The sequence below is a fragment of the Rhinolophus sinicus genome, linkage group LG06, assembly GCF_036562045.2.
Source record: "Rhinolophus sinicus isolate RSC01 linkage group LG06, ASM3656204v1, whole genome shotgun sequence".
NCBI lineage: Eukaryota > Metazoa > Chordata > Mammalia > Chiroptera > Rhinolophidae > Rhinolophus > Rhinolophus sinicus.
This window is the reverse complement of record NC_133756.1, coordinates 54,156,326-54,182,393: the sequence shown is the minus strand read 5'-3', so window position 1 is coordinate 54,182,393 and position 26,068 is coordinate 54,156,326. Positions and strand designations below refer to the sequence as shown.

General features: G+C 35.0%; 2 protein-coding genes across 9 annotated transcripts in view; one reads left to right on the top strand and one right to left on the bottom strand.

Annotated features, from left to right (window-relative positions):
• The window catches only part of RPAP2 (RNA polymerase II associated protein 2), a 117,008-nt gene extending 95,636 nt beyond the window's left edge, over nt 1–21,372 (bottom strand). For 5 of the 7 annotated variants that reach the window (XR_012497300.1, XM_019752922.2, XM_074335131.1 and 2 more), the window contains exons 1-7: nt 21,251–21,372; nt 20,482–20,527; nt 15,687–15,801; nt 14,227–14,325; nt 13,962–14,027; nt 11,880–11,968; nt 753–788 (exon numbers count right to left, since the gene is read on the bottom strand). Coding sequence is in view for 6 of the 7 variants with exons in the window: in XM_019752922.2 (XP_019608481.2) it covers nt 753–788; nt 11,880–11,968; nt 13,962–14,027; nt 14,227–14,325; nt 15,687–15,801; nt 20,482–20,527; nt 21,251–21,323 (524 nt within the window). In the remaining variant the exon portion in view is untranslated. Of the gene's footprint in view, nt 1–752; nt 789–11,879; nt 11,969–13,961; nt 14,028–14,226; nt 14,326–15,574; nt 15,802–17,348; nt 18,252–20,481; nt 20,528–21,250 lie in introns of those variants that run through there. The other 2 variants (XM_074335132.1, XM_074335133.1) reach the window with 2 other exon arrangements.
• A 42-nt stretch (nt 21,373–21,414) lies between these two features.
• The window catches only part of GLMN (glomulin, FKBP associated protein), a 35,647-nt gene continuing 30,993 nt past the window's right edge, over nt 21,415–26,068 (top strand). The window contains exons 1-3 of one of the 2 annotated variants that reach the window (XM_019752979.2): nt 21,415–21,496; nt 22,323–22,398; nt 22,824–22,949. In XM_019752979.2, coding sequence (XP_019608538.1) covers nt 22,360–22,398; nt 22,824–22,949 — 165 coding nt within the window. In that variant the 5' untranslated portion in view covers nt 21,415–21,496; nt 22,323–22,359. Of the gene's footprint in view, nt 21,840–22,322; nt 22,399–22,823; nt 22,950–26,068 lie in introns of both variants that reach the window. The other variant, XM_019752989.2, reaches the window with a different exon arrangement.

Here is a 26,068-nt window from a genome sequence, read left to right as displayed (position 1 = left end):
TATTTTTTTAGTTAGAATCTAGCCTAGATAGTAATGGGACTTGACTCTTGTAAGTATAATTTCAAAAAAATTAGAACAATTAAACTTTCATATATTTCATACTTTCTCTTGGAATTTAAAGGTAATTATGTTTTTTATACGACTTTGAAAATTATAAATTACAGCTATACATCAATAAATAAGTATCTCTCACTGGTGCTCCAGTCTATGTAACTACAGTAGTGACTAATAACCAGGGAAATTTATTCTGGGATATAAAAGGATGTGTTTTGAGACATGATTATAGTTGGGCAAGCAACAGCACGAGGAGAGTTTAGGAAAAAAACACAACTTAGAATTTCTATTAATGTTTTAGACACTCTTTCAAATAATTAAATAATTGATATAGTACTGTTTTGAAATCCAAAAAAATAAGAGTATAAAAACCTTTCAACAAATATAATTGGTACAATCTAGTTGACAAAGTAGCACAATATCTCGGATAGAAGCTGTGTTTGTGTCATATTTCAACAGGTTCAATTAGACTTCCTTGGTAGAAACAGCTGTACAATAAATCATACAGATCAAACACATCATCTTACCATCACAAAAGAAAAAGCTGTACAAGGCAAATATTTCTTTGTGTGGACTAGAATGGGCACTTACATAATGCATGAGCACAGCAAGTCCAAGGGCTCCTATCACTTGGTTTACTCTTAATGTTTCTATTAACATGAATATATAGGAGGTAAGTGATACTGATTCAACCATACCTGTTTCCTTCCTGTAGCAGCAGAAAATTAGGATGCCTGTGACAAAAACACAGAAATAGAAAACTGAAGGCAACTGATATGTCAAACACTTTCAAGTGTTTATAATTACATTGGATATGAAAAATAATTAAAAGGAAATAGTTCATATAAAGATTTTAAGAAAAAAATTAAGAGACAAAGTATCGTGAAACTCACCCATAACAAATCTGGATTAATGTCTCTCTCTTATTTAGAATTTACTCATATTTCAGAACTAAGTTCAAATTCCATGAGCCCAATACAGTCTTCCCCGACTAGCCTGCTAATATAAATCACTCCCTTCTCTAAATTCCAAAGTCATCAATTTAAATTAATCATGTATTCTTCTATGACCTAATACTAGAATTATTATCTAAATGTCATATTTTTCATATATTTATTTTTGGTTTTTTAACTAGACTACAAACCTTGAGAGCAGAGATTATGCACTATAATTCTCTTGTACATCTTTATATTATTAATAAGACTTTTTGCCCTAATTTCTGAGGAAGCAGTTGTATTGTAGTATAAATGTGAACTATGTACATCAGGTGATTTAAGTTAACTGTATTTTGCTATGCAACACCAGAAATTACAATTGGCTGGGCATACAGATATCAAAGAGGAGGAGGAAAAAGCTCTTAGAAACCCAAATATAAAAAGGAACAATAGTAAATGAATCCAAGAGGACAGGAAAACTCTGTAAAACATTCTGAAGTGATTCAGAAAAAGTGCCTTCTAAAGACTACAAAACTGATTAAATAAAAGTAAATATATAATGAAAAATAAATGGAGTGATATTCCATGTTCATTGATAGGAAGGCTCAATATTGTCAAGATGTCAGTTCTTCTCAACTGGATCTGTAGCTTCAATGCAATCCAATCATAATCCCACTAAATTATTCTGTGGATATTGACAAGTTGATTATAAAGTTTTTATGGACAGGCAAAGACCCAGAATAGCTAACACAATATTGAAGGAATAGAACAAAGCCGGAAAACTGATGCTATCTGGCTTCAAGACTTACTATAAAGCTACAGTAACTAAGACAGTGTGGTACTGGAGAAAGAATAGATAATTGGAATAGAATAGAGAGCCCCAGAAATAGACCCACATGAATATAATCAACTGATCTTTCACAAAGGAGCAAAGGCAACACAATGGAGAAAAGATAGTCTTTTCAACAAATGGTGCTGGAACAACTGGACATCCACAAGTAAAAAAATGAATCCTGACACACACCTTACACCCTTTATAAAAATTAACTCCAAATGGGTCGCAGACCAAAGTGTAAAATGCAAAAGTATAAAACTACTAGAAGATAACATAGGAGAAAACCTAGATGACTTTTTAGATATGACACCAAAGGCATGATGCATGAAAGGAAGCACTGATAGCTAGACTTTTTTAAAATTAAAAAGTTCTGTTCTGCAAAAGATACTAGCAATAAAAAGACAAGTCACAGACGAGGACAAAATATTTGCAAAAGATCTGATAAAGAACTGTTATCCAAATATCAAAGAACTCTTAAAAACGCAACAATAAAACAACAAACAATTCAATTAAAAAATGGGCCAAAGACCTTAACACATACCTCACCTATGAAGATACATATACATAAAAAAAGAAGATATACAGATGGCAAACAAGCATATGAAAAGATGCTCTGATATGCCATCAAAGAAATACAAATTAAGACAAAAATGAGATACCACTACACACCTATTAGAATAGCCAAATCCAGAACACTGAAATCAAATGCTTGTGAGGATGTGAGGATGAACTCTCATTCATTGCTGGTGGAAATGCAAAATGGTACAGCCATTTTGGAAGACAGTTCTCACAAAACTAAACATAGTCTTACCATACAATCCAGAAATTATGCTCCTTGGTAGTTACCCAAAAGAGTTGAAAACTTATGTCCACACAAAAAACTGCAGATGGATGTTTATAGCAGCTCTATTTACAACTGCCAAAATTTGGAAGCAACTAAAATGTCCTTCAGTAGGTGAATGAATAAACTGTGGTACATCGACAATAGAATATTATTCAGTGTTAAAAAGAAATGAGATAACAAGCCATGTAAAGACATGGAGGAAACTTTAATGCATATTACTAAGAAGCCAATCTGAAAGGCTACATACTGTAGGATTCCAACCATATGACATTCTGGAAAAAGTAAAACTGGAAACAGTAAAAAGATCAGGGGGTAGGGAGGTGGGAAATGAGGAGGTAGAGCACAGAGGATTTTGAAGGCTACAAAACTACTCTGCATGGTATTGTAAATGGTGGATGCAAGTCATTATACATTTGTCCAAACCCAAAAAATGTATAACACCAAGACTGAACCCTAATGCAAACCATGGACTTTGGATGAAAATGACGTGTCGATGTAAGCTTATCAAATGTAATAAATGTACCATTTTAGTGGGGTGTTGATAATGGGGAGGCTATGATTTATGTGGGGGTAGGAGGCATATGGGAAATCTCTGTACCTTTCTCCCCATTTTGCTGTGAACCTAAAATTTTTCTAAAAAGTCAATTAATAGAAAAAAAGTAAACATAAGGAACTAAATGTACTAAAGAGAAGCTAAGGCACTGAGCATAAATCCCATTTAAAGGGCAAAACAGGGCTGCTGCAACAAAGGCCATGATAGTATAAAAATCTTCGATGAAAAAAGTCAAGCTAGGGCAGCTGGATGGCTCAGATGGTTAGAGCAAGAGCTCTGAACAACAAGGTTGCCAGTTCAATTCCCACATGGGATGGTGGGCTGCGCCCCCTGCAACTAAAAATTGAAAATGGCAACTGGACTTGGAGCTGAGCTGTGCCCTCAACTAGATTGAAGGACAAGGACTTGGAGCTGATGGGCCCTGGAGAAACACACTGTTCCCCAATATTCCCCAATCAAATTAAAAAAAAATGTTGCTGTCACATTAAAAACAAACAAAAACATCAAGCTAAATGGACAGATAGAACCAGAAGTCATTTGAGTTACGACATTTAAAGGCTGCCAGTCACAAATGCCTGTTAGAAGTATTTTTATATATAAACATCATAGCATCAATCATATAACCACTCCCTAGATAATCCATTCATCTTTTGTTCAGTCTCAAGCGTAGAAGGCACTGCAGGGAACAGACTCTCTTGGCAATCCTCTCCTTAGCTACGGGAGGCACTGCTAACTGACCAAGGCATGCTTTCCCATTAAACTCCTCAGTACCACACATTAGGAGGCATACAGGATGTAACCGATATTTGCCATCCCAGCTCTAGAGACTCCCCTGCAGTTCAAAAATTCTCCAAGACCGATAGTAAAAAATTTAGAAGGAAAAGGCAAAATAAGACAATGGTAGTGAGTTGCCTGGGAGTAAAAATGTAATCTATTTTTTCCTTCTTTCTTAGGCCCTCTACAAATTGAGGCATATCTATCTCAATTATCCAAATTATTCTGTTTACTCTACCTCTCCCCACTCACTAAAACTAGTCACTACCATGGTTTGGTGTTGCTCAAAGGAAACAACAGACACTACTTGGGTGGTGATTAGCCCCGACTGCTCCTGGGATATTTATAACTCCCATTAAGAATTTTTTTGGCCTAAATAACATGCTAACGTTTACAATAGAGTGTTTTATTGCCTGTTGACTACTTCCTCCCACTTTCACTTGTAGTTCTCTCACTCTTTCTATCCCACATCCCCGCCCAAGTCTTCCTGCCTAAAATTATCAAGGTTTAGTACCATGCCACTGTCTGGCATTTCGTCCTAAAAGGGGTCTGAGTATCCCTGTAGGGAAAAAAGTATGTGTAGACAGTGATTCTCAATTGGATTCTTACACTAAATGGTTAACCTGCAAATGCAGAGTATATTCCATCATTCAACAAATTCCTTCAAAAATAAAATTATGAGCTATTCTATTATATGTATGGACTATGCTATGTATGTTAATACAAACAGGTTCCTATCTGTAAAGACCTTACAATTTAGTAGAAGGAAAATGTGTGTTCTAATAGGTTTACAAATATTAACCCTCATAAGAATGATGTAGCTACTACCATCAACCCACGAATAGATAAAAAGACTGAGTCCTAAAATAAGTAATTTGCGGAAAGTCACACAGCTTCTAAGTGGTAAAGCCAGGAATCAAACCCAAATAGCATGGCTTGTAACAATAACACTGTTGCATCATATAAATCAAGAGAATATGTGGTTAAGTCCCAGGTGAGACGTATCAGTTGCCACAGAAAATTAGAGAAGAAAAACTTCCTGCTGAGCCAATGAAGAATAGCTTCAGATTCAACTGGGTCTATAAAATATTAGATAGTTTGTGCATAAGGGCTTTTGAAGCTAATCCTACAGATTTTACTCTGGTATTTTAATTCCAGAAACCTCTCTTTTTTTCTTTCCTTTTAGCAAATCTATGCTCTTTATTAAACTCTGTCCTTCAATCATACAGCCCCTGCCTCTTTCATTGTAAGCCTTCTTTTAAAAAGTCTGCACTCAAAATAAATAAATAAATAGTCTGCACTCATCATTTTCATTTCCTTATCTCCTATTCAGCCATCAACCCTCTTCCTCCTGGAATCTGTAGGCATTACTCTACTAAAATGGCTCTTGCTAACAAACATCACCAGTTACCATAGGACTGTTCAATTTAATGGATATTTTTCAGGATTTTTTTTTTTCCTTTTTAAAGTAGAGGAAAAGAATCAGTATGAAAGAGCTTGCAAGAGGAAGCAAATAGGAATAAATCATTAAGCAAAGCCTTGGTGAGAGGAGAACGGAATCAGTAAGATAGAGGATACTAAATCAGCAACGAGGAGGCAGAGAAATGAGAGAGCATATAATGAAAATAATGTTGAAGGAGGTTCTGTTGGATGCCCTCAAATCATTTCAATTAAGCAGTAGGTTAAATTATCTACTATGAGTTGGGGGTTGGGTTCAAAGTTTAAGGAAAGGAGAAAAGGTCTGAATGTATCAGATAGTAAGAAACAAAGAAAAAAAAACCCAGCACACATTTGTTGGAGACAGAATGAACTGGAACAGGGCCAAAGGAATGTAAGAGAGCAGGATTTGGTGCCAAGTCTAGGTCTAAATCCCAAATCTATATACTCGTATATGAGCCAAGTGTTCTTGGGTGAGTCACTAAACCTAACCTGAGCCTCAGTTCCATCATCAATAAAATGGGTAGCAAAACTTCCCCAGGCATGTTGTGAGGACTGAATTAAATAAGACAGCTTGTCTAAAGTGCTAATGGTCTTATTTGAGAACTTTACCCAATAATGTTCAGCAACCTAGGCATAGATATAAAGCATGATGCTTGCAAAGGTGGACATGGTAGATGGTTAATACTGTACGTGCTGACTGTTGAGCTCAAGGAAACAAGTTTAATGAGGGTCTGCAAACCTAGAAGAATAGAGCCTCGGTAGAGACGGGAGGTCAAAATGAGGTCACAAAGCACACTTAGGAGTAATAGCTGTAGATGAGATAGAGGTTGTGGTCAGAGACAGAAAGCTCTTATTTCATCAAGATCTTGGAGGCAGAATAGTTCTACATAATGAGGTCCAAAAAAAGAATGAAGTCCAAGTATGGTTGAATCAAGGGGTAATCAAAATGTAAACATTCTATCTAAATCATACATACAATTCAAGATAATTTAATAAATCTCCAGGTACATAACTTGATATTTTTTGAGAAAAACATTAAAAGAAAATTCAATCTCTAAAGAAAGGGGAAAATTAGAGTATAATAAGTGACTACTATATGGTAGGTGGATTTTTAAAATTGTGATAAAATATATAAAACTTACCATTTTAACCATTTTTAACTGTACAGTTTAGTGGTATTAAGTATATTCACATTGTTCTGCAACTATCACCACCATCCATCTCCAGAACTTTTTTAATCTCCCCACTTTCTGCTAGGTGGTTTCATTTAATCCTCTCATAATTTACGTAACGTTTTATAGTGTAGGAAAAAGCTTTGGTGGTTAATTGACTTCCTAAAGTCAATACAGCCAACAAGTAATAAATCTAGGATTTGAATTTAGGTCTTTCGAAGTCTAAGCTCTTTCTACAACATGCTGCCTCTAACTAAAGCCAGAAAAAAACAAAAAAACTTGTGAGGATACTACCTTTGCTTACACCCTCTCATAGAAACTCAATATACTTTACAAGCTACTATTTTCTTCTCCTTTCATTTTCTGACTACAGGTTAAGAAAAGTGCACTAAATGCTGTTTCTAGATATTTTATGAGTGACCTTCATACTCTCCCTGATTCCCAATTTGTAAAATAGAGAATGGTATCTGACACTAAAATAAACTGAATTTAAATTTAATGAGGTATTGGATAAAAAATTCAATATAAAACTTCAGTTTGTTTTTTCTATGAGCTGTTTTAGACAGAATGAGGCACCTAGTTATGTTGCTCTTTTTTTTCTATCCTTTTTTAGATGAAATGTAAAAGTTTTTGTTAAAAGTATCATTTCTCTTTGCTCTAAGTATCTTCCATTCCTTTCAAAGTATGTTACCCTGGAGATAATTCACAACTTAATTGTGATAAGCTCAATTTAAAGAACAAAAATAAGTAATAATATTAAAGAATACAATCAAGCTTGTTTTTCATGTTTTCGTATTAGTTTCATTAAAGTCTAAATTAGATCATTGTAAATTTAGCAAAGTAAACCTAAAAGTAGAAACACCATGCCCAAAAACCCTGTGTGTATGTATGTATGTGTATATGTATATGTTTGTATCACTTAGAATACGTGTACCACATAGAAACCAACAGAAGCAGCAGGCTATAGCCAATTGCCCCTGTAGTGGGAATTTTTCAAATACAATTTGAGACATGTTAAAACCTGTTTCAGAAAGTTTTTATTCTGTATACCAAGCAACAGAGGTGGTTATTCAGGAAGAGGTTACAGAAGTTGTTCTGCAGAGGTTTTTTTGGCTTCCGCACCCTCTGAGATTACACTATGTTTATTGCCGAGAAGTATGTGTGAAAATCCCCTACTCTGAGCCACATGATGGCGCTTTTAGCTCTGTCAGCATTAACCATTCACCCCAATTTGATCTTTTAAATCATAACTTGCTACTCAACATTTGTCCTTCCTTCTTAGTTTTAACTCCTGATTTTTTAGGTTACAACTCAAGAAACTCCCCTTCTTCAAAGATTTGTCAGAACCTACAGTCAACCAAACAGAATTTAAAAATGCTACTATATGACTATCTAAATGAGCACAGTCTCAGAGGAACAAAACTGTGTGGTCTGTTTCTGGCCACCAAGTGGGTAAAAAATTTCTAACTCATAACAAGAGAAGCATCATACTGCGTCATGACCCAGGCCATCTAGGTCAATGTTCTATCTTTGACAGGGCATAGGAGACATTTTGTGAGAAGTACTGCTGCTCTTCATAACATCAGAAAGATACTCCAGATATTTTTTCATATCTTAATAAAAAAACAAAGGCCTAGAAAACCCTAAGGCCCTTTCTGACTTGAAAGCCGCAATAGAATTATGGAGCTAGAATTCATGAATTTGTCTAAATCTTTCTTAAATCTATTTATACAATTTTTTTTTAACCAATGAGACAGTAAGCTTATTATGGTATAAAACAATGTCTTATAAATTTTAAGAGACACTACATTTTAGAGGTTTTAGTATTTTAGAACCTGGTGAATAAATTTATATTTGCTTTCACAATAATGTAAGAAACACCAACTGTGTCAAATTCAATATTCTATTTCAAATGGTGTGTAAAATCATGGTATCCCTACAGACGTCAACTTCAAGTAGTCCTGGACATAGTATAAAGCATTCCTGGTTTTCTTACATAATTTAAAAACTTTGATCCAATCTTTTATCAGCCTTCATCTTTACAAACTGAAGAGTTCAAATTGTTTAAGTAACTTTTATTCTATATTCTTAAATGAGACAGACTTCCCTACAAGGACAAGGAAGTATAAATTTCCCTAGTCTTATGCTAATAATTTTAATCACTTTTATAAGTAAAAAATTTCCTTATCTAGGAATCACCTTTATAAGTAAAAACTTTCACTGTAACAGCAGTGACTTAGAACTGTAAAAGATCAGAACTAAAGGGAACTAAGATTAAATGTAACTTTCTACTTTACAAATGAGGAAACTGAGGCTTAGTGTTGATAACAGACTTTCCTATAATAAAACAACAAAACACCGAAGCTAGATCCAACAGAACAGTGCTCTGAAAACTGCAGATCAGCACCAACCAATTAAGTGGCTGGTTACCAGCATTTTTAAAAAGTAACAGTACAAAATATCAGAGCCTTTTCATGTAGTAAGGAAAGGTTCCTTAAAGCTTTTATTTCAGTTACATGTATGTGTTCGATCATAATGTAAAATATTTACTATGTGGTCAAAAATTTTGGAAGTCATTGTACTAGAATATCTAATTCTTTGAGTGGATTTTAATATTTATTCTTATTTTTAAATAATGATTATTAAATATTCCACAGTTAATACTAAAATAATCAATATTAATAAAATAACTACAGTTAAAATTAATGGGATGTAATTTTTATGACTCACTTTTAAGCTAATAAAAATCTCTGCATTAAGTACTAAATGCCTCCATTTAAACCATTTTTCCCCTTTAAAATAAATTGGTTCTGAATGTTATATCCCCTACCATATATGAAAAGGCTTTCTTTAAAATATCACATTCCTGTTGAGCTTATTTTTGCAATAGCTAGACAAGCTTTTTAAAGGAATACTGAATTCTAGGATTCTGATCATTAACACACATTAAAAACGTCAAACATTCTCTGTGAAAACACAGTGACCTCTAGTGGCTTCATTAAATAAATTGACATCTTTGCCTGTAAGAATTTAGAAATTAAGGTAACACTGATGCATCCAGATATAAAAGATACTGATATGGTTATATAATGACAAGTATTAAACATAAATAAGGGCTATAGTCACACTATGTACAATGTGACCGTTGTATATTATAGATTACTCACCGGTTACTTCCAATCAAGTGGAATATGATGAATCCAGGCCTGGTTTGGAATCTATCACTAGCTTAAAAAATACACTTACTCTTTCTGAATTTGATAAAGAGGTTGGATTAAAAGATCTCTAAGGACCCTTTCAGCTCTTTAACTATGATCCCTTCTTCTTGAATTCATTTTGTAGACCAATGCCAGATTAAATTCTGTTCAAAAACACCCGATGGTTCCCCAATACTTGAGGATATACCAAATTTAACATGGTCCTTTGTTACCTATCATTATCTTCTATTTTTTTCGCGAAAGATACCCTTTATTTCAAGTGAGCTAATGTTCTCACTATCTACTTCCAACACTCTTACCCATTCATACAAGTTTATTTTCTCATGTGTGCTTGTAGTTTCTCATTATGCAATGCTTTATTCTCGCTAACTTATATTACAGGTCCCCATTAGAATAAATACAAATTTGTTTTACTCACATGTATCTGTTTTGCCATCCCATTGGGACTTAAATTTAAACTTACAGGTTGGGCTTTATACTGTGTGCAGCCTGCCAGGTACTAAGCACATATGACATAAACACTTTGAATGAAAATTAAATTGATTAGTTCAGGGAAACCAAGGCCATTTTCCTCTTTCTTTTTTAGTGAGGAAAGGAAGGGCATATAGATAAGGTAGAATTTCAAGAATCACAAATAGAAAGTGACAGAGCTTCACGTTTTAGGGAAAAAGTGGGCATTCTGAACATAGAATAGTAAGATTTTAGGTAAAGGTTAGAGGGAAGAACTGTTTTAAATTAGCTAAAGGAAGTACCAATAACTATATTTGAAGAAAACAGAGATCACAGGAAACGTAGTTTGATAAATGGTTTTGAAGCAGTTCCAAGGATTGGCTAAACGAGAGGCCTAAATTTAAGAAGTAGAGAAGATAACGTGGGAAATGAAATATGCTGCTGACACAGGGCGAAGGAGGCAATGGGCAGCTCTGGTGAAAGAAATATTAAGAGAAAAAGGTGAGTTTAATAGCTGCTCTCAGCTTCTCAGTCAATTTGGACAATGCTACAATCTTTTATCCTCCAAGAAAGTCACGCTGGTGGAGAAATGATGAACAATTTAGTCTTCATGATATTTTATTCAAGTAACAAAGGACATAGAGTGGTATGTTTTACATATTCTAAACCACAGAGGATTGGACCATCAGATAAAGGTGTCTGCCAACGAAGATACTGTCATCAGTACAACTGATGCTAGTGGAACCTACGGGAGTGTCATATTACCGTGTACATCTGATAAGACTAAGAGTTTTGTTTAGGCAAAAATCTTTAGTGAACTTGCATCTTACCACATTCATGTCATTGATTTTATTTAGCATAGATCCTAACTATTTTACCACAAATAACACTGCCTTGTGTTATAATAGTCTCTATCAAGCATGAATTACTTGGGACATTATCTCATTAAGTTTTTGGAATTTCTAGACCATATAGTTTAATTATATAACAATAATTTTTGTTACCTTTTTAATATTATTATTCCATTTGCCCCACAATAATACATTTCCTCTCAAATTCAGCAACTACTAAAATGTTATAAATGTTTAAATATTTCCCAAGAGGCAAAATCCCAGGACTGTCCTTAAATGCTTTTGGCTAAAAATGACTCTCGATTGGGATTCTTTAAATTATAAAATATTATACTGATTTTTAATAAAGATTGAATGAATTAGTAACCTGAACTTTTTAACCATAGTACACAGTTTCCTAAGGACAAAATGAGTTCAGTTGGATCCCAAGATCCAGTATCTTCCAAAAAAATTTAACATTCTTACTGCAGGACTATTAATAGAATTAAAATAAATAATTGGTATAGGAGGAAGCAAAGTTCAAGTTTTGTGATTAAAGCTAAAACAACAAACAAATAACATTTGTATGCATTAATTTTCTGATTTTAAGTGTAAAATCCTTAACAGCTATACTTAAAATATAACCATTTCCCCACAATTAAAATGGATACAATGGTAACATTCCAAAGAAAACTCGACCAATTTTCTGCATATCTCAAAAAGAAGAAATTTTTAGAACACATGAACAAATGTACACATAATGATTTAAATTACCTTTCTTCTTCTCGAATCCATACTGGAGTTTTAGGAATTTGTGCTGCAAAAAACTTAGATGCTCTATAACAAAAATTGCTGCAAAAACACTGAAAAGAAAAATTTAAAACTAGCAATTTATTTCCTTATTGTGAAACACAACTTAGTTACAGAAGAGAGTATAAAACATAAATATATAGTTCAAAAATAAAATGAAAACCCATGAATCTATCACCCAAGGTAAGAAAAAAGTATAGCACCTTTGATGGCCACTATGTGACCCTCCCTGATGGCATCACTTTCCACATTCCCCAGAGGTAGCCATTATCATAAATTAGGTGTTACTCATTCCCTTGCTTTCCTTTAAGTTTTGCTACTTATATACATATCCCTACGAAATCTATCATTCAGTTTTGCTTACTCTTAAAACTTTGCCTAAATGGAATCATATTATATATTCTTATCTTTTTTCCACATTATGTTTTTGAGATTCATTTATGTAGCTGTAGTTTATCCATTTACACTATTACATTCCATTTAAGTACACTACCCTTTATTTGTTTATGGATAATTGTGTTCGTTTTTTTTGTTATCACTACAATGTTACTACGAACAATTTTCTTTTTTTTATGATTTTTAAAATTTAAGAAATTGTGGTAAAATACACAAAATTTACCACCTTAACCATATTTAACTGTACAGGTCAAATCTCAAGTACCTCTCATTGTTGTGCAACCATCACCACCATCCCTCTGCAGAATTCTCTTTACCTTGCAAAACTGAAACTCTACACCGACTAAACAATAACTCCTCATTTCTACCTCTGACAACCACCATTCTACTTTCTGTCTCCATGAATTTTACTATCTTATGTTACTTAATTTTACTACTTATATGTTACCTCATATAAGTGGAATCATATTATTTGTCCTTTTGTACTGCTTATTTCATTTAACATGTCTTTAAATTTCATCCATGTTGTAGCATGTGTCAGAATTTCTTTCCTTTTAAAGGCTAAATAATATTCCATTCTATGTATATACCACATTTTGTTTATCCAACTAGGAACATTCATATACATATATACCTGTGGACATGAGCAAGAATTTCCTTAGGCTATATACCAAAGAATGGAAAGGCTTGTTCATAAAGAATGTACAAATTTGACTTTACTAAATAATGCCAGTTTCTCAAACAAGTTTTACCACTCTTTATTTCACCAGAAGTACACAGTTACTAATACTGTCAGATTTTTATAATTTTGTTAATTTGGGGGCTCTGAGAACGTAACAATGTGTTTTTATTTGCTATTTTCCTGATTACTGGTAAGGTTGAGCACCTTTTCATATGTTAATTAGTCATTCAATCTCCTTCTATAAAATGTTTCTATTAGGTTGTTTGTCTTTTTCTTATAAATTCTATATTTTGGTTATGAATTTGCAGTCAGATATGAGAAATATTAACTCCTGATTTGTAGCTTATGTCTTCACTTTTGTTTTGGAAACTTACGAGCAAACGTTTCAAATTTTAAGTTAAGAAAGTTTTATCAGTTTTTCCCCTACAGTCTATAATTTCCTATCTTATTTCAGAAATTCTCTCTAGTCCAAGTTTATAAAGATAATTCTCTGAAACTGTCTTTAAAAAGGTTTGTCTTTTACACTTAGGTCCTTAATTAACCTAAAATTGATCTTTGAATAGACATTGAGATAAAGGTCAATTTTCATTTCTTCCACATAGATAATTAATTGTGCCAGTACTATTTATTGGGTAATGCATCCTTTCTCCACTGATCTATTGTCATATACCAAGTGCCCACATTTGTGGTGAGTCTATTCTTCTCTATTTTGTTCCATGTCTTACTTGCCTGAATTTGCTCCAATATACACTTTTAATTTTCAAATGTTCCAGTATTAATTAAATCATAAGAGATTTTTAAACACCTTGTTTGAAATACTTATAAATGAAAAACTTTTAACATGACTATTTTCTAAAAGGCAAGATTTTAAACATTTTATTTTTATTTAAAAAGATTTTATTTTTAGAGTTTCATTTAGTATAATATTAAAAATTAACTGCCGAACTGAAAAAAGCCTTTAAACTTACCTTTCTTTCAGTGATATCATAGACTTTATTGGTTTTGGTAGAAATTTTGTATTTCTGTTTTGGTACCTAAATAAAAGAAAGTAGGCTTACAAAAGAATTCAAGTAATAAACTTGAACTTATGCTACAAAATTAAGTTATCGCCATATCATATGTTTGGCTAACCCATGTCATTAGTTTATGACCACAGTTTCACTTCTTATTCTTTCTACAAAGTATTTTGTTGAATATAAAAATTAAAAGCCTATATTTAAAAAAATTACTTACAATTCCTAGCTTCTTTTGACATAAGGGGTAACCACAGAGCTTGATAATAGAACGCTCATCCACGACATCGCTGTAGTGAGCAGGCGTGATAAACTTCCCCTGTAATAAAATGAAAGGGGCATCCCCCCAGATTATTGGAAAAAAGCTCATCTATCAGCTCTCTAGGCCCCATAGATCTCATCTGAAAACACATGGATAACAATAGTACCTAGCTCATAGATTTGATGTTAGAATCATAGAAGAAAAAGAACTTTGAAAAGTGCTTGATACATAGTAAGTACTCAAAAAAGTTAGCAATTATTTTAAAAAGAACAACAAAAAAACTTCTGCCACAGTAGACTATGCATCTTACATAGTTCATGAACTAATTCTGGGACAGGAGGAAGAAATGGTGCTTTTCTGATTGCTTTACCAAAGCAAAATACTAATAGCATATTTTATTTTTTTAAAAGTATTATTCAAAAAAACCACATAAAATAATGATATAATTTTACCTATTTTTAAAGCACAATCTTAAAACACAAAGTATATGAAAGGTGTCACTGTGACTCCTGAACAAATTTTTGTGTAAAATCTTCTAGCTTCTGAAAAAACTATAGGAGAATGGTAAAGTGATAGTTACAAGCTAACACCAAATTTTTCCCATTGACATCTTCATGTTCAAATAATCTTAACTCTTAAGATTTTTGAAGGTTTTCTGTTTGTGCAGGGGCTGAAAAACTTTTTATTGACAATAACACAAGGTACTTGTTTCAAATGAAGCATTTCAGGTTTTGTTTATCTTCTTTAGAGTCATCATGTAGGTAGATTCTGATGCAGTTACCTATATCAATTTAAATATTGTCATATTTATTTTCCTCTTGTTTAGAAAAATCTGAACCACACTAAGAATTATTTTTGCTATAGAAGCTGAGTTTTAATTTTCCATTTCTTTTTCCTTAAGGATTATGAGGATATAATAGAAATTTCCTTTTAAAATTTTAATGTAATAAGGCCGTTAAAACAAAAAAATTAAAACAAAAAAATTAATGCAGATTATAATTCTCGTTATATGTTAAATCATAAAAAAAAATATCTGTCAGGTTTTTAAACTATGCAAGTTAATGGAATTACATTAACAAAAATAACAATCTTCTGTTACTAAAAGAGGACAACATATAGAATATGGAAAATAACACTGGGATCATTAGTGCAAATGATGAAAATCAAATGATATTAGCAGACTGGTTAGAACACAATTACAACTAAGGGGTAAAATATGCATGTTATTTTCCATTAGCGCATTTACAATCATTATACAAAGAATGCATAATTATTTTAAAAATGCATGAATGATATAGCATGTTACCTGCATGTGGTGACTAAGAACAGATTCAAAAATTTCAATAATGCAAGCTAATTTCATGTTGCATAGATTTAAAGATCTTATACTACAGAAGTAATCATTTGTCAACACATACACACTCCCTTAAGAATTCTTCTGTAATATTCTCTTCTAAAAGCTGTTCAACAATATGTAGAGCTTTTCTCTCAAACTCAATCTTCTTTCTCACAGTCTCTTCTAGTTCTGCTTTCCTAAAATTAAAAGAGAATTATTTAAAATTTAAAAATTATCCTACTTATAAATTTTACCATAGCCAATTTTCTGTTTTGAAATACAACGCTAACAATTTACTATTTTGCTATTTAAATTTATATTTTTTTGATGCTGTTACTTTTGATCCAATACTTTTCAAAAAGGAAACAAGCTACTTGTTGCAATGTACACATAGAAAGTCTGCCATAGTAACTAGATTATTTGATTTCCAGAGCTCAGAGTACAAGGAAGAACTTAAGAAATTCCTACAGAAAAGAAAATATGGTGAAATTTTTTGGCCAGTTAAAATTTATACTCTGCTACTTCTGAGTATACCTAAAAAGGGAGGCTTTTCTTCTGAATCCTTAGAAATAAGAAGAGATTAGAGAGGAAAAATACAACTTTATCTGTTCTTACAAGTGAAAATTTGTGTCAAATCTCAAAAGTTAACAGACGGCTTGGTTTGACAGGACAGAGTCGTATTTGCCAAGAAGTGTTTATTTCCTTTATTGTAAAGTCTTATTAAAAACTACACTGATATGACTGTGTGGTTTAGGAAAACAGCAATCTTCCTAGGAGGGTGGGTCCTTGCGGCACCAATGGGACTCTGTCAGCCTTTGCTTGCCCCATACATTACAGAACACAAAAAGCACAGCCTATCAGATCAAACAATGGCCCTAGGACAGTGGTTCTCAATCCTAGCTGTATATTAGAACCATCTGATGAGATTTTTAAAAAAAGATACTATGCACAGGTCCCATTGCAGGCACACTAAACCAGAATCTCTGAGTATGGGACCTGGTTATTGGTGTTTTCTTAAAAGTTCTCCCGATAATAGTGTGAAACAGGGTTGAAAATCACTGCTATAGGACCACAGATACCAACTATCTTGGTGATATATTTCCTCCTTTTCTGTACTGGTTTCTACTTGCCTACTAGAACAACCTTTGCTGGCCTCTTGCAGCTTGACTTGGCACTCATATGTGGACCTAGAATGTACTCACCTTTTCTCCCTACCATCACTGACTTCTAAAACCTTCGAGCCAATTCCTTGCCTGGAGCAATGTTTTACAAAAACAATTTGGAGGACTGACACAGGATTGCCAAATAGGGACATTAAAACAAGAATAAATTTGTAACTAACACCTGCTCTCCCATAAAGGCCATGCTTATATCAAAGAAGTATAAGGCATGAACACACTAAAAGGCAGTTCTTTATGTTGACTATATTTAACTTTATAATAATTTTTCTCATTTTGCTGCCTACTAATAAAAGCTGTGTCATATACTAAGATCAGTACACAACCTGCATTAGGATTGCTGATTTAAGAGTTAATAACAGCCACACTTCTCTTAACTAATGGATACCTACAGCTGCTTCCTATGGATAGCCGTCTCACAGCTGCCCTTTGTCTGAAATGATGTCTGAAATGAATAGGTAGTGTGGTATACAGCAGTGGTTCTCAAACTTTTTGGTCTCAGAATTCCTTTATATAAAATCTGATAATTAAGTTCACGAACTCATCCTAGAAAAATTGCTACATACCTCATAGCTGAATATCACTAGTCACCTTCGAAGGACTCCCCTTGGGAAGCTAGGCACCGACACCAGCTCCTAGTCCACCCTTCAAAGCAATTTTGGAACTCTTTTTCTGGAATGGCCATCAGAGCTGTTGTCATATTACCCTTGATGTCCTGAATGTCATCAAAACGTCTTCTTTCAATATTTCTTTTATCTTCAGGTAAAGAAAGAAATCACTGGGGGCCAGATCAGGTGAGTAGGGACAGTGTTCCAATACAGGTTTTTGTTTACTGGCTATAAACTTCCTCACAGACAGTGTTGTGTGAGCTGGTGCATTGTTGTGATGCAAGAACCATGATTGTTGGCAAAAAGTTCAGGTCATTTTCGTCTAACTTTTTCACGCCACCTTTTCAGCACTTCCAAATAGTAAACTTGATTAACTGTTTGTCCAGTTGGTACAAATTCAGAATGAATAATCCCTGTGATATCAAAAAAGGTTAGCAACATCATTTTGACTCTTGATTTGGACTGACAGAACTTTTTTGGTCATGGAGAATTGGCTGACTTTCATTGTGCACTTTGATGCTTTGTTTCAGGGTTGTATTGGTACACCCATGTTTCATCATCAGTGATAACACAGCCTAAAGCATCATCTTGCCTCTCCAAAAGGTCTTGGCAAACATCGACTCTCCTTTGCTTTTGATCATTGGTGAGCTCCTTTGGGACCATTTTTACACACACCTTTCTCATACCAAGATTTTCAGTTAAGATTTTCCTGTTTCTTTATCGATGTTTACTTGGTCTGCTATGCTTCTCAGTCACCTGACAATTTTGATGCACAATTTGATGAACTTCTGCAATATTTTCATCAGTTCTGCTCGTTACTGGCCGCCGTGACCTCTCTTCATCAGTGACGCATTCTCTCCCCTCAGAAAAACATTTAATCCATTTGTACACTGCCATTTTCTTCATAGCATTATCCCATAAATTTAGACTAACATGTCCCTGATTTCACTTCCACTCTTGCCAAATTTAACAAGAAATTTAATGTTTGTTCATTGCTCTAATTCAAGCTCAGACATCGCGAAGCTCAGACATTCTCGCGATGGCACACAAAAACATGCAACAACAATAATGAATGCCACTTAGCAAGACACCGCCACACGTCGACATGAACACAGCTGTGAGACACTGATATACTAAGGTATGAAACCTTACTAAGGTATGAAACCTTACTGAGCTCTTTGTACAATGCTGCCAATGTTAAGTGCATAGTGGCAAGTTCGTGAACTTAACTGGCAGACCTGGTACTTTTAAAATTAGAGCTTTGCCTATGTACATTATATTTGCTAATATTTACCACATTAGGATTAAAAGTGAGAAAATTTTAAACCATTTATTTATTAATTTATTTAATAATAATATACGTATTACATGTTAACATTTTGAAATAAAAATTTAGTGTGGGGGTGGCCAGATGGCTCAGTTGGTTAGAGTGCGAGCGCTGAACAACAGGGTTGCTGATTCGATTCCCACATGGGCCAGTGAGCTGCGCCCTCCACAACTAGATTGAAGGACAATGACTTGGAGCTGATGGGCCCTGGAGAAACACACTGTTCCCCAATATTCCCCAATAAAAATTAAAATAAAAAATTTAGTGTGAATAGTGGAATTATTTTATATTTTTGCAAAGTTCTTTAATTTCTAGCTTAAAACTATTCACTTGGATTGAATATAGAAGTATTTTACAATTGGAATAAATTTATAAAGGATCACTTCCCTCAATAACTATTCAGTTACTCCCATGGATTTCTAATTGTTTCATTTTGAATGATCTGCTCAAAATAAAATATAATCTCCTCAGGTTTGTGGTCAGATCAGTGTTGAAGAAAGTTGCAAATTACCATCATTATCAATATTAACTAAACTCACTCTACTGTGGTGGTCTGGAACTGAACACACAATACCTCCCAGACTGAACACGCAATACCTCCCAGGTATGCCTGTACTTTCCAAAACAGATCTCAAATTCATCCAATTTCTCCATTCCCAGATGATCACCTCCCCTAACACCTTAAAACTTTTTAAACTTAAATTCCATTACTTTATTACTTCAAGTTTTTCCATTTGCATTTAGAAAATCTAAATTTCTCACCATGGCCTACTAGGTCTGTATGAATGGAATCCTGCCTCTCTAACCTTTTCCTATCCTCCTTACTTCACTTGCTCAGAATGCTGGCACATCATCCTGGGCATCTCTCCTTTCTTTAAATGACCATGCCTTTCTTGTCACACATACTGCCACTTCTGGCTATAGGTCTCTCCTTACTACTCTGTGTTTAATGTCTACTTAGCCTTCAGGGCTCAGCTTATTCCTTTCTCAAAAGTCCTTCCCTGAAAACCCACCGCTCGCCCAGCAAAACTCCAGCTAACCTGGACCCGTTACTCCTCCTCCTTTACAGCATTTACTACAATTTGTAATTACATATCTGTTTTTTATAATTTAATTGGTATTTCTCTGTTCCACTAGTTAACTGCGTCTATTCTGTTCAAAACCATATCCTTGGGGCCTAATACAAGTCTGATATATCTTACATTCAGTAAATATTTTTGAAAGAATAAATGAATTAAGACAAAGCCAATACTTCATAAAATGATGTATCACAGGTATGTATTTTCTAATCATCTCATAGACTACTCCTACTCTAGAAACATTTTGTGACTGAAGATAAACCTTGCCTTTTTAGAAGCCAAGAGACAATACAGGACAACTTTTTGTTGAAAACATGGACATAATGTAAACAAGGGACAGAAAAGTCTTCTTGGAGTCTCTAGCATATAAAGCAAAAAAGGGAGAGAGTATACAAAGAGGTGGAAAAAGAGTACTTGGTTAATTCAGGAACGTCTATTCCCATGTACACCTTTCTATAGATACTCATACGCCTTCACCAGCAACCCCAAAATGTCTGATCTGGTTTTCTTAAAGCATGGAGTAGGGGGATATAACTGTCTCTGTGAGAATTTATAGGGCTTTCCAGATCTTCCCCTTCTCATAATAAATTTCTCTAAGGTAGCACCCATTATTGTTTTTAAAAATGGTTCAATTAATATGAGATAAACAGCTAAGTGAATGCGGTTGTCCAAGTAGTTTTCATACCTTTTAGAAGCATCTTGCTGTTTCAAGACACCTGTCTGTTTAGTACCTAAAATTAAAAAACAAACAAAAAAAGTTAGTCAAGTCTACACACACTAGGTTATAGAACAGATTCCTGCCCAAATCAACTGTATACCATCTTTTCTTCTTTTCCACACATTTAAAATGAAATGGGAAGGGAATCCAATTTGTTTTTGTAAATTAATTATTCCCAAATTTTTGCTGGTTAACATGTATCTCCTTCGGGATTGAATTTTCTCCTGTATCATAGATGCATACTTAAGCACTCGTGAAAAATCTGAAATCTGGGTACTTTTTGGGGAAGCCTCTCTCCAGCCCTCAAATGTTCACTCCCTGGCAAGAAGGGAGGTGATTCTCCAATACCTCAGAGAACAGGGGCACCAAAGCCGCAGTACAAATGGAAGGACCAACGGTAGGTTCACCGGCAGCCGCACACCGCTGGCTGATGCCGCCCTGGTCACTTGTCCATTCTGGCGACTCCAGCTCTAGGCTCCCAGGAACTCCACTGTCCTTTCCCTCAGAGGCCATTTGGGAGAAAATCTTGGAATGTGACTGTAAAGAGTTGGGGGTTCGGCCGAAGGTCTTTCCCAGAGGGCGCGAGGACGGCGGTGGGAAGCTCTTGGCCTTCTCCGTCCCCGAGGACCTCCACCCCCGGGAAAGCTTTTCGGGAGCACCCCGCGCGCCTTAGTCTAGAACCCTGTAGGGGCTCGGTTCTCGGGGTCAAAACGTGGAAAGAGGCCCTTTTGCCTACCTGCGGCATCTCGGCGGGGGCGCGGGGCCCCGACCTTGCGGCGGGCGGAGGGTTCCCGGACCGATTCAGCCATGGAGAGCGTCGTCAGACTGTCGCGTCCGACCCTAGAGTTTCCCCCCGAGGCTCCGCCTCCCCTCGCGCAGCGCGGGGCGGGGCCGACCGGAGTAGGGCGGGGCTCGGAGAGCGGCCTACGCGGCCAGAAGAGGAGGTGGAGGAGGACGCTGAAAGGGCCAAGAGTCCTGGCGGGTAAGTGGACGCAGCGGGAGGTCCCGGACGGCGGGGGCTCGCGGCGGGCCTTGAGCCGCGGAGGATGCGGTGCCGCCGGCCGATTAGGCCTGGCGAAGTGGTGAGGCCCGAACGCCACGACTAGCAGGAATCAGGAGAAATGGCTTCCCTTGGATGCCGCCCGCACGCGCGCTGGGGTTTTGTCCGCCCTGGAGCGCGCTGCGGTGAGGACCCCCCGACCCGCGCCCTTACTGCAGAGCTGGTGCCGGGCCTTCAAGCTGGGAGAAACGATGGCCAGCGGGAATGGAACCGGGTTCTCCTGAGCGCCGCCGGTTGATCTCACTGACTGGATTGATTATTTTGGGTACTTCATCTCTTAAGGGAAATGTTCTGGTCACACAGGGGCTCGAGGGTATCTGAACTTTGTTGTGTTGTGTTGAAGTTGTGTTGACTTCAATTTTTGTCAAGTAGGACATTAAAAAATAAAAAATTCCCTGTTGATTAGAATTGATTTTAGGCCCACCTTTTGGAAATGTTTTCAGAAATGAAACACTTTGCCTTTTCAATGCACTTTGTGTAGTCCATATTTGCAGTCCTTTTGGGGGTGCTCTAGAGGTTTTTATTTTCAGATGTATCTTAAGCAAAGCTGTGCTTAAGAAAACTTGAAAAGATGCAATAGATTTTTTTAAATAAACTTTTCTTAGGTTAACAGACTACTTTCAGTAGAAGCATTTCAGCATTAAAACTACGTTTTCTTTATTGTATTTAATAATTCATCAGAATGAAATATCACTTATTAATACTTAAATGTAATATTTCTGATAGTTAACAGTGTGTTTTATGTTAGTACATTTCAGTCTCAAAGCTAGGAAAAATAAGGAGGAATGGCTGTGGAGGAACTTCAATCTGTAATAAAGAGATGTGTAAGTAACTTTTCTTTTTGTAAAGTTAAATATCTTTCAAAATATGAGCATGGCATAGATTATTTTTAATTATATTTGTAGTCACTCAAATTATTTATCTTCTATAATCCTTGCTTTTATTGACCTATGTATAAATAGTGATAGGGCAGGAAGGCAATTGGGTTATTTCTCCAAATGACATACTTTTCTAAATAACCTTTAAAATTTTTAATCTTGATCCTTATTAAAGGTTTCTTTGATATAGTGGATTTCAAGATCATTCACTAAAGTATTTATTAGGCTAATCCTAATTTTCATACATATGTTTATGTGCAACTTACCTACAGTTTAAACAGATTTCCTTTTTTTCAGAGAGAATAAATCAAGTCATTATTGAATTTTTATTTGCCTAAACATGTTTGGTTTTTGTTTGTTTTTTTTGCCAGCAAATCCTAGAAGAGCAAGACTTCAAAGAAGAAGATTTTGGTCTATTTCAGTTAGCCGGACAAAGATGCATAGATGAAGGGCACATAGACCAGCTATTAGAAATTATTCAGAATGAAAAGAATAAGGTAAGTATAATCTTTGTGCAGACTTTTCAGTCTTTACCTGGAAGAGAATATCCACATGTGCTATTATTCATCCATTCATTTATTCATCAAACATTTAAGAATCAACTAACTTAAATTTCCACAGGAGGAAACTGGAAACAAAAAGGGAATTAGGACTATATACTTTAAGGTACTCACAGTCTGGTGGAAGAGACAAACATGTAAACAACTAGCAACAAAGAGGCAGAATAAATAAGTGCTATAGTTGAAGTGTAAGTAAAGTGCTTTAGGAGAGCAGGGATTACATCTGGTTGAACCATCACAAGTAGCATTTGGGTCACCAATTTACCTTGAGAAATGTAAGTATCGGCAGGCTAGGTATCAATTTTTTGGTGATTGCACATTCTGTTCCTTCAGCCAGATGTATATAGAAAACCAAATATTAAGTAAGATAACATTTTGGGTATATAATATTTTGGGTAGATAAAATCAGAACGGGAAAGCTGAATGACTTGGCCAATATGATCCAGCTACGATTGTCTGATAAATCATTCTCCACAATGGGAAAGGATCTTTTGAGGTTCAGAAACAGCTTTTTCCCAGAAACACGTTGGCAACACTGCCAAATTTTGTATCTTTGGACTCCACTGCTTGCACAAAGGAAGAGGAGCATCTTTCCCAGGACACACTTTTTCTTCATTTATGGTGCTATTTGTTTCTACAGAAGTTTTCTTTCTTGCTATTACAATCTAGACGTGCTGGTCTGTGATTATATCCAAGATACCTTTATTGTGTTTGGGAGATTACTAAAACTTTTAAATCACACATTGTTGTAAAATCTCTTAGTAGTTTAAAAGGCCAATCCCTTTTTTATTTAAGAAAATATTTTTAGAAAAATTAGGACATTTATTTAATACATTTGTTCTTGGTGTGTTTATGGTACCTTTGTAGCCCAAAATAAAGTAAATTTAATGTTTTCTTTAGCTCCTTGATTTTTTCCAATTGCATTCTCAGAGGATAACCTTTCAAAGTACCTTACTTTTAGCTAGTAATAAAATTAATAATAGCTAATATTTATTGAGTATTTACTATGTGTCAGATACTGCCTTAAGTGTTTTACATCTGTTAACTCATGTAGCCTCTCCAGAATCCCATGATGTTCTACTGTTAAATTCATTTTGTAGATAAGGAAACAGGCACTGAAAGATAAGTGACTTGCCCAAGAGTAACAGATTTTATGTGGCATCCAGGATTCAGACCTGTGCAGCTCGGTTTTAGAACTTTTATCCACTCTGCTCTGCCTCCAGTGAGCACAATGTAGCACTTGAATGGAAGGTTTAGAGTAGAATAGAGGAAACTCATTGATTGTGGGGGTGAGAGAGAGGGAGACATCAAAGATGGCTGGGTTTCTAGCCTCTGAGAGGGTAGAAACATCCCAAATAGAAAATGGCTACCTAAGAAGAGAAGTTTCCTAAAGGAGGACAAATAAGTGTACTTGAAATGGTGAGTTTAAGATGCAGCAAGCAATTGAAAAATAGTGTGGAGCTCGGTAGAAAACTAGGAGATTAAGATGTAGATTTGAACAAAAGAACAAGACAAACAAATGAGAAACAAACTCATAGACACAGACAATAGCTTAGTGGTTACCAGAGGGTAAGGGGGGTGGGGGTTGGGAGAGGAGGGTAAGGGGGATCAAATATATGGTGATGGAAGGAGAACTGACTCTGGGTGGTGAACACACAATGGGATTTATAGATGATGTAATATAGAATTATACACCTGAAATCTATGTAATTTTACTAACAATTGTCACCCCAATAAATTAAAAAAAAAAAGAAAGAAAGATGTAGATTTGCGCATGATTATTAGAGATTCGGTGATTGTGGTAGATTTAAGAATAGTGAGGCTTAGTCTTAATAGCTTGAGAATCATCTTTGTAACGTATGGTCAGCTAAATTCAGAGGTTCAGATATTGATAAGACAATGCTTAAAAACTGACTGCAACTTATTTTTTTGCCAGTGACACAATCAAGATTGATCAAGATTTACTATTAATCTACTTCATGTAAATGTTTTTTTTAAAAAAAGCCATATGAATAGTTTGTCCTAAGATACTTATAGTGTGGGGTTTCTCAACACTGGCACTATTGATATTATAGCAATCCTCCCCCCCAGGAATGACAATCAAAAATGTCTCCAGACATTGCCAAATATGTCCTGGTAGATATCAAAATTGCCCCCATTGAAAGCCATTGGTATAGTGGGCAAAGCACGGGCTTTGGAGTTGGAGAGACTTATATGCAAATCCTGCTGTGCTACATTTTAGTTGTTGGACATTGGGCATGTCAGTAATCTCTAAACTTCGGCAGTCTCATTTGTCAATTGGGGATAATAATCTTACCCTGTAAGGTTGCTAAGATTAAACTAAACAGTATAGCTTAGAGATAGTCGATATTTGCCTTCCTCATAACTATTCACTATTTACATAATGACTGGATTCCTTGTAACAGATTATGTTTGTAAAATATTTTACCATAATTATTTTTTTCAGCTTAGATATGCAAAATCTTATTCAAATCTGGAATTTCTCTTATAGTTAATTACTCTCAGAGAATAACTTATAGAGTAGAAAGGGAAAGAAGTGCTTAGTTGAAAAAGTAGAGTCTCAGAGGAATTAGTTTTTAAAGCGAGTGTAGGCTTATTTAATAAGTAATGGTGGAATATTTAGTATTTGAAAAAAAATTGACCACATAACGTAAGTTCCTGATTCGTAAAGACCTAAATATTAAACTCTAAGCCACACACATAAATAGAATAAAATGGAACAGAATATCAAATCTTTGGAGGGAGGATAATTTGTTATGCTTAAAAGTAATAGACATCATTTAACTTATATTTATGGAACACCTATTTTATAATAGGTCCTACTCTAGATGCTGGAAATAGGTATAGCAGTGAACAAAAATCACTCTGCATATGGATCTTAAATGTTAAGGAAGATAGATATATGCACAATAAATAAATCACATAGTATGTTAGAAAGTGATAAATACCGTAGAGAAAAATAAAGCATGGTTAGGGGGTTGGACTGTGTTGGGTGAAATTGCACAGAGGTTTGAAGGAAGCAGGAGTATATAAAC